General features: G+C 38.4%; 1 protein-coding gene across 1 annotated transcript in view; it reads right to left on the reverse strand.

Moving 5' to 3' along the window:
- The window catches only part of prkar1b (protein kinase, cAMP-dependent, regulatory, type I, beta), an 83,391-nt gene that overhangs the window by 34,927 nt on the left and 34,987 nt on the right, over positions 1 to 13,477 (reverse strand). The window contains exons 5-7 of the mRNA XM_052138386.1: positions 12,351 to 12,412; positions 8,325 to 8,371; positions 3,540 to 3,698 (exon numbers count right to left, since the gene is read on the reverse strand). Of these exons, the coding sequence (XP_051994346.1) occupies positions 3,540 to 3,698; positions 8,325 to 8,371; positions 12,351 to 12,412 (268 nt within the window). The remainder of the gene's footprint in view (positions 1 to 3,539; positions 3,699 to 8,324; positions 8,372 to 12,350; positions 12,413 to 13,477) is intronic.

The raw sequence follows: 13,477 nt of genomic DNA on the forward strand, positions 1-13,477 counted from the left end.
GATGTCACATGTAGGGAGCAACCAGTACTTGCCAGAAAGAGCTGCAGCCCCTTTAATGTTGCTGTAGGCCTCTTGACAGCCTCCCTGCCCAGTTTTCTCTTTGTGTTCTCATCAATTTTGGATAGACGTCCTGTTCTTGTTGTGTCATACTTTCTCCACTTGTTGATGACTGTCTTCACTGTGTTCCATGGTATATCTAATGCCTTGGAATTTCTTTTGTAGCCCTCACCTGAGCGACACCTTTCAACAATGAGATCTCGTTGATGCTTTGTAGGCTCTTTGTGGCCCATGGCTCTTGTAGTCGCATGCAACCAAATCCTATAAGAACAGCTGTGATTTATTTGGAGTCACTTCAGGTGAAGACAGGTGTGTACTATTTCACAAAAGCTTGATGACTGTTGATTCTGAACGCAACCGCATACCCAATTATAAAAGGGTGTGCACACTTATGCAGTTAAGTTATTCTGTTTTTTTTTTCTCTTAAATGTGTCACTTTGTTTTGATTGGCATTGCATAGGTTGTAATTTTAACATTAAATAATTTTTCTTTGTTTAATTTTTTACATCACAAAAACCTGCTGATTTAACAGGGGTGTGTATACTTTTTACAACCACTCTGTGTATGTGTGTGTGTGTGTGTGTACATATATATATATATATATATATATATACAGTGGAAAGAAAAAGTATGTGAACTCTTGCAATTAGCTGGTTTTCTGCATTAATTGGTCATAAAATGTGATCTTATCTCCATCAAAGTCAAAAGTACAGACAAACACAATGTTAATACAATGTTAACAACACACAAACAATTATAATCTTTTATGTCTTTGAAAAAGTAAGTGAACCCTTGGATTTAATATCTGGTCGATCCTCCTTTGGCAGCAATAACCACAGCCACCCTGACATTATCCTGTAGGATAATGACTTTTTTACCTCATTGATCATTCTGCGGTGTGCCCTTTGAGTCATTTTGGCTGGACGGCCACTTCTAGGGAAAGAAGACACAGTACTAACTGTGGACAGAGGAATATCTAAGATCTTTGAGGTAACTTTGTAACCCTTTCCAGCTTTACGTAAAGCAACAATTCTTGATTGAAGGAATTAAGTAAGATCTCTTATTTGCAAGGCATGGCCCACGTCAACAGAAGCTTCTTGAGAATAGGACTCAAAATGTTTGAGTGCTTTTTTTACAATTCAAAGTAGCTCTAACCCACACCTCCAAACTAATTTAATTAACTGGATGCCAGGTTTGCCAACTCTTGACTCAAATTAGCTTTCTTTTTTTTAACATCATTAGCATAGGTGTTCACATACTTTTTCCAAACTACACCGTGAATGTTTGAATGATGTATTCAATATGTACAAGAACGATACAGTAATTTGTGTTATTAGTTCAAACAGATTGTGTTTGTTCATTATCAGACTCAGAATGAGCTTTATTGCCAAGTATGCTTACACACAAGAACTTAGTCATGGCGACAGAACCCAGCAAAGAGAATACAAACAAAATACATATACAACACATACATAAAAACATTGAAATATACATATAAACATACATACATAGACTGTGAAATAAGAATAAAAAATAAGAAACAATAGATAAATCTATAGAGGAAACTACAGAAGGGCAATATGTTTTTCAAATATGTTATATGCAGATATACAGTTATGTGCAAGGTGATTTATTGTATTGTTCAGAAGAGGTAGAATATTTCAAATAAATATAAATGGAATATAAATATGAATGAATAGTTGAATATGCAAATGATTGTATTGCTACAATGGAGAGTATTGGGTGCAGTTTTAACTGTTCATAAGGTGAATGGCCTGAGGGAAGAAACTGTTCTGGTGCTCAGAGCTCTGTAGCAATGGCTACATTGCTTCAGAAAGGTAGTGTGCTGGATGAATGGGGTCCAAAGCAATTTTTCGAGCCCTTTTCCTCACTCTGGAGGTGCACAGTTTTTGGAGGGTGGGGAGGTGAGAACCAAAAATCCGCTCAGCATTCCAGACTATCTTTTTAAGTCTTCTGATATCTGCCTTGGTAGCTGAACCTAATTTCCCCAGTCTCACTAAATGCTGCCTATCTGTCAGAAAGCTGGTGATCCACTGACAAACAGAGGTGAGAACCAAGAGCTGGGTTAATTTATTATATAGGACAACAGGAATGATGGTGTTGAAAACACATAGGATCCTTGCATAAGTCCCTGGTCTGTCTAGATGTTGCAGTATATAATGCAGTCCTATATTGACTGCATCATCCACAGACCTGTTAGCTTGATAGGAAAACTGCAGGGGCTCCAGAAAGGGTCCAGTTATGTCCTTCAGGTGGGTCAACACTAGTCTCTCAAATTATTTCATGACCACAGATGTCAGGGCGACAGGTCTGTAGTCATTAAGTCCTGCAATCTTGGGTTTCTTTAGGACAGGGAGGATGGTGGAGCAATTGAAACACCTGAGAACTTCACACAGCTCCAGTGATGTGTTGAAGATCTGTGTGAAGATGGGGGCCAGCTGGTTAGCACATGCTTTTAAACAAATGGGTGAAACACCATCTGGGCCCTGTGCTTTCCTTGTCTTTTGTTTCTGGAAGACCCGGCACACTACAGGTTTAGCTGATTTTAGTTTCTGCCTGTAGGTTGGAAGATGAACCAGACAGTGATCAGAGAGTCCCAAAACTGCTCAAGGGACAGAGCGATATGCATCCTTTAATGTAGTGTGAAAGTGATCCAGAATATTTCTGTCTCTGGATGGGCATGTAATGTGTCGTTTGCATTTAGGCAGTTCACATGTGAGGTTTGCTTTGTTGAAATCCCCAAAAATAATAATAAGTGAGTTCAGGTGTTGTTGCTCTGTGCGCTGTGCTCACACATGCTTGTAGAGGAAAATAGACACTCACCAGAATAAATGAGGAAAACCACCACAGCAAATAGAAAGGCTTACAGTTTAGGAAGAGCACCTCTAAATTAGGGCAGCACATCTTCTTCAATGCTGCTACATCTGTACACCACTTTTACATTGATGTAAAAGCATGAGAGGTTCCACCGCCTCTCGTTTTCCCCAGTAACTCCATGATGCAATCCACTCTGAACAGCTGAAAGCCCAGCAGATGTAATGCACTGTCCAGAATGGATTCACTCATTAATTTAATTGTTTTTTTTTTTAAATTGCTTTTTTTTTTTTTTTTTTTTTTAAAAGAGTACATTTCTGGTGAGTTTAAGATAACATATTAAGACATCCCGAAATGTGCATATATTGATTGTGAGAGAACACTTTATGACATCATAAAGGAATGTCCTCTACTCTCAGGGAAACAATGTACTGGTTACATTTGGAGGCAGATTCTATTAAGAATATCAATCAAACTAAAAGCAGAGTGGCAAACACAGCTGCAGTGCTAGATACAACATTCAAATGAGTTGAGCCAATGAGCTGACTATTGATATTTACTGGATACATTTAAAAAATGTGTATATTAAATGAGTTGTTGGTGGTTAGTTTAGGGCATATTATTTAAGAGTGTGAGTGTGTTAATACCATTAGAATGCGGCGGTAGCTGTCTCTGTCTATGCCCCACAGTTTCATGTCAGTCTTAGCTTTAACAGTAGCAGCTCGTGGAGTTCCGTATATCAGAGCCAACTCTCCAAAACTTCCACCCTCTCCAATACTGGTCACCCATTCACCGTTTACATATACCTGGGGAGAGAGAAAGAGAGATAGAGAGAGAGAGAGAGAGAGAGAGAGAATGACCATAACAGAATTCTATTTATAATACACTTTAATATGTCATTTATATGTTTTTATTGAAGACAACATGAAACGTCATTCACAATGCATTTAGCTGCTGTAATGTGACAAGTGAAGCTAAAAATAACGTATATAATGCCAAACGTATGACTGCCTGGTGGCGGCGGCCGTTCCCGCTGCTGACCGCCAGGAGGCTGAGGCTGCCGAAGCAGCAGAACTCCTCACCGCCCGGAGGAGAAGGGCACCTACTCCTCAGTCACTGACAACGACCACAGAGGCTGTTCCTCTACCGCTGCCAGCACCTGCCACGTCCAACAAGCCAGCGCCCACGCCAGCCACGGCCAACGAGCAAGCATCTGAAGCCTCTTCCATCCCAGAGCCGGCATCTGAAGACTTGTCTGTTCCACTGCCAGTGCTCACGACCAAGGAGACCGTTTATCAGTCTCTGCCGGTGTACACGGCCACGGAGGCCAGTGCCAGTGCCAGTGCTTCCATGGCTCTGCCCCCTGAGTTGCTCCCTCCTGGACCCTGTCCAGCAGCCACCATCCTGTTCACACATTACTCTCTGCCCCAGCCCGGATTACATTTTCTCCTACGGGTAGTTTGTGTTTGTTTTCCCCCATAGTGGGAGTTTTATGTTGGATTTTGTGTTTTATTTTTTGTATAAAATAAACCATTATTTTTCACTCTGCGTTTGGGTCCTGAGCCTCATCATTCACAACATACTAGACAGTTTAATTGTGCAGCCCTGAAGGATCGTGAAATTAGTCTACTGATGCGCTATTTATTAAACTTAATGGCCAAATGAAAGCACATTAAAATCTTCGCTACATATACGATATTGGTCAATTTTACAACGTCAGCAAAATGATCCCCATTATATTGTTAATATGTGATATATTGTCTAGCCCTCTATGCAACATGAGAGATTTATTAACAATCTTAGATGACCAGTCATTTTTGACCAGGAACACAAAAGATATTAGCACAAACGAACACAACATAAGGGTTAATGTTTTGCATTGTGGCATTATTTTCATGCCAATTACTCAAAATATCACCAAAATCTATTTCTCTATTTCTTGCAGTATTGCAAATCATCCAGTGCTTTATAAGTCCGCTCACAATCTATCACATTGCTGTTTCAGTGTGCTAACACGCCAACCTCCACCACCCCACCACCACCAGTTGAGTCCCGTCCTGCACAAGGGTAGGCTCCTCGCCCCTGCCTCCTATCTCCGGCAGGATATGACGGTTCCGAGTACAACTCCCTCGGACCGCCATACGGGGCCTACGCCAAAGAGAGACATTACCTTTCTGTTTTAAATTCATCAAATAAATGGCATCTTAAACCTCACTCAAGCCTGCAAGTCTTCCCGATGGAAACTCACCTTATTACATTTTGATAAAGATAAGAAAACAATCACTTTTTTGTCTTTACATAATGTGCACTGATAAACTGTACACAATAAGACCGTGGGCATTTATTCAGTAAGTAAATAGGGTCAATTTTGTTTTCATGTTATCTTTAAGGATTGCTCAAACTCTTGTTTCATAATGACAGTCAAGGGCATTCACAGTGAAACAGGTGATCTGATAACAACACAGAGCTCAGTCCTTCTATCTTCCCAATGTGCTCTGATTCCTCTTCGGTGTCTCAAGAGGAATCAGATAACATGTCCAACTTGAGACTCTCTCTGCTGATTCGTCTGCCACTCTGGCAGTATCCCGAGTGCCACTGAAGAATTTGTCCATCAATCTGTGTGTTTAAGAGTCGCTGTGTGGTTTGCAACAGCCACACACATAGGCACACACAAAGAGCCTCTTTCTAATTTTGTACAGAGGCTGGTGTGGTTTCACCTGCTGACACACAATCCACTTTTAGAGATTAAAAAATGCGAACACACGGGGCAGAAATAAGCACTAATTTTCTGTCTTGCCCTGGCCAGGCGATTTGCTAGCCATCTAAAACACATTCCAAAGGTATCTCTGCTCTCCAGAACGGCCACTGGAACAGGTTTGGGTCAAGGCCTCATCAGAGCCGGCCAGAGCACACAGCCCATGAGAAAATGAGGCAGACTTGTCAACTCAGTTAAGTGATGGACTTTTAATATGTTATTGATATGTTGTTGTCATAAGCCTTCTGCTAATTACTCTATAAAGGATATTCAGGTTTATTTTTGACTTCAAGTCAACATGAAATTAAAAAAAAATCATGGACACAAATAATGTAAGTCTATATATCTTCTAATTCACTGTATAAAGTCCATTTGCACAACCCACATCTTATGAATGTGCCGTCTTTCTTTATATCACTGGTGCTTGACAGGAAATGGACTATAAAATAGGACGCAGACGCTGCAATAACCAGAGAAGAGCCTTGCATGCACGAATTCGCAAACCTATTTGCGCCAAGACTTAGTGCATGCTTGCAAGAAAATACAAAAACTTCATGACCTTGCCCTTTGCACTTATGACTTATGGGATAGTAGAGCTAGCACTCTAAAAATATGGCCCCTAAAGTTGAAAATAACCCAGAATTCTCCTTTTATCTGAGTGAAACTGCATGCTTTCTTGATGAGAGATTGTTTGTGTGTTAATGAATTCCAAAGCTGAAAAACACACACTACAATAGTACATAGTAGGAGTTTCTTTCTACTAATGAGAGACATTACCGCCACACTCAAGACGCATCTTCACATTCCAGGGTGTTTGTGCATATTTTAGAGGTTAAAAAGCCCAGCTTGCACACATACACATATGGAAAAACTTGCTATATGTACAGTATATATATATATTTGTGCATATGTGCAGCTAGCACTAGTATGGAGTGCTGAGTGATTCTGGCGCTGTTCTCGAGTGCTCCTCTGGTCTAAGCACACTGGCATTGACCCAAGAGCATCATACACAGGAATCTGATGTGGCAATGACCCAGTGCTGACTCAAAGCACCCTCAGAGCTCTTCCAGAGCAGTGGAGAAATATTACCACTGATATAGCAGTCTGGATTGGTGACCAACAGACTGAGGACATACAAGACCGTTGATAATATATAAAGATACAAAGATGACGTGTGTATTTTCAGTTAAAGAGATTAGCCCATAACTGAATTATGGAAAACAGATTTCCTAGCTCTTAAAAGAATGTCAGTAAATCTAAGATTAAAAAATGAGTTGTTAAGAATTCTTCATAGTATTGATGTCACAACCATGAGCTTATTAACATATGAACAACCACATGTAGATATTCAGTATTCAGCAACAACTATAATCTTGCATGTCTTTTTTGAATGCAGAGAAGGAATTTTGGACCATTCTTCCTTAAAGAACTGCTTCAATCTCAGACATAATCTTAGGATGTCTGGTGTGAATGGCTCTATTAAGGTCATTCAATAGCATCCCCACTGGGTTAAGGTCTGGGTTCTTACTGGGACACTCCAAAAAGTTTTCTTCTGCCATTCTGTAGTGGATCTACTTCTAAGTTTAGGGTCATTATCCTGCTGCATCACCCAACTTCTACTGAGTTTCAGCTGGCAAACCCTGACATTATACTGTAGGATATCCTGATAAACTTGGGAATTCATGATTATGATGCTCCCTCAACCGTACTTCTCCATTGGGATGATGTTTTCATGTGGGTATGCGGTGCCCATTTTACGCCATATGTAGTCAAGTCAAGTCATATTTATTTGAATAGCTCTTTTCACAACACACATAATTTCAAAGCAGCTTTACAGAAAATTATGCTTCAACATAATAACCTGTAATATAGTAATGTTGTGCTGCATGTTCTTCCCAAACAAGTCAACTTTAGTTTCATCAGTCCACAAAACATTTTCTCAGTAGCGTTATGGAGTGTCAAGGTGGTATTTGGAAAACTTCAGATGCTCAGCTATGTTTTGTTGGAAAGCAACAGCTTCCTTCGTGGTGTCCTGCTATGGACACAATGCGTATTTAATGTTTTCCGTATAGTAGACTCAAAGATTCCTTCAAGTCTTTAGCTGTCAATATAGGGTTCTTTTTTATTTTATTGAGCAGTCAGCAGTGAGCACTTTGAGTCATCTTGGCTGGACGGCCACTTCTAGGGAGAATAGCTACAGTACTAAATAATCTCCCTTTATAGACAATTTGTCTAACTGTGGACAGATGAATATCTAAGATCTTCGAGATAACTTTGTAACCCTTTACTACAATTCTTGATCGTAGGTCTTCTGTGATCTCTTTTTTGCCAGGAATAATCCACGTCTGCAGAAGCTTCTTGAGAATAGCAAATTCAAAATGCTTGAGTGCTTTTTATTAGTCAAAGTAGCTCTAACCCACACCTCCACTCTTGTTTCATTAATTTGATGCCAGATTTGCCAACTCTTAACTCTCCAGGTTTTTTTTACCTCATTAGCATAAATGCAGGTCATTCCAAAAGGTTCATATACTTTTTCTTGCCACTGTAGATCTTTCAATTCCATTTTTCTTTAAGAAAAACATGCACAGATGAATTGTATACAATTAGGCACTTACTAATAAAGTAAATAGTTTAATTTCATGTTGTCTAATGATTGACTATGAAATACTGAACTCACGTCAACTTCTCCCTGATCAATCACATAGAAGTTGTCTCCTTCGTCACCTGAAATAAAGACAGAAACATAATGAGTTTAGTTCGATCAACCAACTTTAATGACAACACTTCAGTTAAAATGCCCTCTTGTTTTCATACTCAAAAATCTATTTAAAATAAAGTTTGTACAGTTTTGCGATGGCCGATATTGATACTGATATCTAGAGAGCATTGTTGCCGATAGTCAATATAAAGTTGGTTTTGCAATGGCCGATATTGATCCTGATATCTAGAGAGCATGGTTGCCGATTGTCATTATAAAGTTGGTTTTGCAATGGCCGATATTGATCCTGATATCTAGAGAGCATGGACGATAGTCAATATAAAGTTGGTTTTGTAATGGCCGATATTGATCCTGATATCTAGAGAGCATGGTTGCCGATTGTCATTATAAAGTTGGTTTTGCAATGGCCGATACTGATCCTGATATCTAGAGAGCATGGACGATAGTCAATATAAAGTTGGTTTTGTAATGGCCGATATTGATCCTGATATCTAGAGAGCATGGTTGCCGATTGTCATTATAAAGTTGGTTTTGCAATGGCCGATACTGATGCTGATATCTAGAGAGCATGGTTGCCGATAGTCAATATAATGCTGATATTTATATAATACAATGTCACAATGATAAATGTGACACACACAAAATTAACACTTAAAACAAACAATTACTCAAAAATGTTGTCAATTACACAAAAAGGTTATGGAGTGGTGGTGGCGTAGTGGGCTAAAGCACTATACTGTTAAGCAGAAGGTTGCTGGTTCGATCCCCACAGGCACCACCATTGTGTCCTTGAGCAAGGCACTTAACTCCAGGTTGCTCCGGGGGGATTGTCCCTGTAATAAGTGCACTGTAAGTCACTTTGGATAAAAGCATCTGCCAAATGCATAAATGTAAATGTCAAATAATTTACATTTATTAAGGCCAGTTATTAAATGATTAATCAGCTTAAACTATCAATAGTTGTCATCCACTTTTCCTAAAGACTCGTTGCTTGATGAGTGAAATTTTCTTTCCAGCATTGATGTATTTACTGTTGTAACAGGAAGTTTGGGTGGGACATATTGCAGTGCTCATCCCTTATATTTCACATAGTAAATAGGCTTTAGTTTACTAGATAAGATTTCTTGATATTGCTGCTCAGTGGCAGATGATGTTATGGGGACATTTTCATTCTAGGTGAGTGTAAAATGAGTCTTGAATATATCTGCTAATAGTGTTAACTTTCTGGAGTACACTAGCATATAGATGGCCTCAAAGCTAACAATCGTGGACCAAAAGTCATAAAACTCTGCTTTTGATTTCATGGGATCTTTAAATTTTGGATGGAAAGGAAGAAAAAGACAGATCACTTCTCTCTTTCCCAGATTCCATCTCTTACCAACTCCCCATTTCCCAAGAACACACATATGCACTTATCAAAGATAAAAGATGGCACACCACTTTAAAAACTTCGGCACCTCCCAGAGCAGTGTCATCTAAATGATTCCCAGACTTCATCCTCTACAGCCCATTTGAGAGTTTAATGGACAGTTGGGTGTGTCAGAAACCAGGAGCTCTGATTTCCAAGTTAAAGGCTGTTACATGAAGGAGTTCTGTAGGTTCACAGGGGCTTTGATGTGTAAGTGTGTGTTAAAGTTTGTGTTTGGGGTTCTCGTGCAAGTGTGTGTGTTTGTGTGTGCTAAAGAGTTAAAAGACTCCATGATCAGTGCACTCCTGAGTTCACGCGGGTTCATGGGGGCTAATTAACGGCGAACACACCAAACGATCATAAATCACACACACAATTTATCTTAACACACTCAGCAACTGCAAGTGCCTCTCTCCCTCTCTTACCCTTTTTCTCTCTATCTCTCTCTCTCTCTCTCTTTCAAGCCATTCAGCTCATTTTTCTTAGTATTGTTCCTGTCTTCCTGTCTTTTATCACCTCTCCTCTGAAGTTTCTGTTTTTTGAACAGCCGATCCTTAAGTCACAGAGTGCAGTTAAATATTTGACGAGAACAGAAGTGCACACATGCACACTTACACGCACACAACTCTGCACATTCCTAGCTTTACTTTTATGGGCAATCTGCCCATATTAGATAAATGCATTGAAACTCAGGTTCAAGATCTGCATTGCACAGAGAAAATGTAAGCCATGTTTGCAGTTGAACAAACATCTAGAACTTGCACTCATTTTTTAAGTATACATGCTACAAAAAACTCTTCACTCACCTTTAGTTCTCACATACCTAAAATAACTTGCACTGAAATCATATTTGCACATTTGGTATCAGCAATGCTTCATTTCAACTGTACTTGACTTGTGTTTAGTATGTGACTTGTATTCAGGCGTGAAAAGATATTGCCACAACATTTGTAATTGTTGTGTCTTTCTTGACACTTGAGGCCTAAATAATATTTCTCCATTATTATTTTCATGATAATTAAGCACATTTTCCTCCTCCCTCAAAGTCCAAAAAGACTTTAAACCTTAAAACTCTTTAAAACTTTTTTAATTAAAAATAAACTGTATATTTACATTGAACATAATATTAGTAAATTTGAATTGTGCAAATCATAGTTGCATTTGTTTCATAATAAATAGAGATGCACTGATATGAAAAGATTTGCCCGATACGATACAGATTTAAAAATTTAAATAAATAAAAACAATAAGCCGATGAATACAGTGAATAATTTCCTTTGAACATTGAATCTGTTGAACACATCACAAAGAGAGCCACAGTAGAAAAAAAATACATACTAGATAAAAAGATAAAAAAAGATACAAAAATGACTGATTATGAAAACATGATGATTGATATGAGAAAAAAAGGTTATTTTTAACTTTAAAAATGTTTTTGCACTTCTATTTTTGCAGTTTTAAATGCAGGTTTAGTAAATGCACAAAGCAATATTGTAATTTCAATCTTAGTGATTCGAGAAGCAGGAAAGATGGCACAGAAACCCGTATGAGCGGTCTGATATGTCAATGTGCAATGGTTACGGAGAAATATCAGACCGCTAGATGGCGCCATTGACCAATCAGAATTAAGCATTCCAGGCAGCCGTGTAATAAGCAGCATTAATGCTTATCATACCGATATCTCAGAAGTCAAAGTCTGCTGTTTTCAAAGCGTTTTGCGTGGTTTCCCACATCATGTAGCCTATTGGTAAGTGCCGCTTTCACAACTGTTACATCTATCTTTTACGTTTTTTCCACATTATCATGAAAACTAGACAGAATACAAATGTTATATCACATGTTCTTGGGAGTGCCAATCCTTCTAAATATTGTGGCTATTATTATTTCTAGATTGTATTTTTAGATTGAGTTTTTACAAAGTGTGTTACTAATTAATTATATTTAATTAATTATGTTTTATTTTATATTCATAAAATAAAATATCAGGTTTTCATATCTGTGTTTTCATGCTTATTACAGATATGCCAATGGTTTTAATTTGGTCAATAACTGGCAGCCGATACAACCGCACTTCAGTAATGAAAATATTTGCAGAAAATGTGCTTTATTATCATGACAATAAAATCTTAGAGGTCCTAAAACAGGCTTATAGCTTTACTTTACAGTGTGTGTGTGTGTGTGTGTGTGTGTGTGTGTGTGTGTGTATTTATCACTTTGTGGGGACCAAATGTCCCCATAAGGATAGTAAAACCCGAAATTTTTGACCTTGTGGGGACATTTTGTCGGTCCCCATGAGGAAAACAGCTTATAAATCATACTAAATTATGTTTTTTGAAAATGTAAAAATGCAGAAAGTTTTCTGTGAGGGTTAGGTTTAGGGGTAGGGTTAGGTTTAGGGGATAGAATATAAAGTTTGTACAGTATAAAAACCATTATGTCTATGGAAAGTCCCCATAAAACATGGAAACACTACGTGTGTGTGTGTGTGTGTGTGTGTGTGTGTGTGTGTGTGTGTGTGTGTGTGTGTGTGTGTGTGTGTGTGTGTGTGTGATATTACACTTCTTGTTTATCCATACCTTGCTGGATTACTGTCTCCCCAGCTATATGTGTGACTGGAAACATGGCATCAAATATGTCACTGGAAAAAGATAGAAACATAGGATTAATCACTTTTTCTACAATTGGTATTCCTCAAACCACACACACACACACACACACACACACACATACACACACACACAAACCGAATTCACTTGAACAGTAATACCAGTGTCATCTTTATTACTGGAAAGACAAGTGGCAAGTACATGCTGTTGTCATAGAGGTCAAATGCAACATGGCACGGTCAATGCTACTTTATCACACCCTTCCCATCATATCGACAATTTTCACTGTATGCACAAAAACGCACAAATACATTCCGCATACAGTTTAATGTAAATATTAAAACATACTAATGCTCGTATTCTGTTCTTCATGAGGCACACACCTTTACAGCCCTGCCTGTGTGAAAGCAAAGTGTGTTGTAAGTGTTACAAGTTTATGACCCTGATTATGCACTTCCATTCTTTGTGTTTCAGCGCCACTGCTGTGTCAGTCACTACACATGACCTCTGACCCTATTTCCACAATACAACTCTCCAGTTACTGCTGCCGGCTGTAAACAGTGATTATTCACTTATGCTGCTGCTATGTTGTCAATATCCCTGTAGTTGTGTTTATATTTCAATGTTGATTGAGTAAATATTGGACACGTCTGTTGATTTGGGTGTGAGAGGAAAATGCATTTTGGGATTATGCAATTATGGCCACTATTGCAAAAAAAAAGGTGTCAATATGTCTTTTCATGCAATAAAACATGCAGTGACTAGGTGCTGTCAATCTCTAAAAATGGACAAAACAGCACCAGAATATAAACACGTAACTATAAACTCAAAGGAACTCATTTTAAAGGAATAGTTGAGTCATAAGTTTACTCAACGTCCTGTTGATTTTCTTTTCATTTCTAATTACTAATAACTTCTTCAGATAACTTCAGGCTTCAGAAAATGGTCAAATAAAGTGTCAATAGAGCTTGTCGATAAAATAACTGATGTTATATGCAAAAGAGCAGCTTGGACATTCTGTAAAACTTCTCCTTTAGTGACTGCATGGAAGTAAGAAAGTTGTTTGGAATAGAAACTATAAGAAGGTAAGCAAATAA

Source organism: Xyrauchen texanus, chromosome 12 (genome assembly GCF_025860055.1).
Source record: "Xyrauchen texanus isolate HMW12.3.18 chromosome 12, RBS_HiC_50CHRs, whole genome shotgun sequence".
In the NCBI taxonomy this organism is placed as follows: Eukaryota; Metazoa; Chordata; class Actinopteri; order Cypriniformes; family Catostomidae; genus Xyrauchen; species Xyrauchen texanus.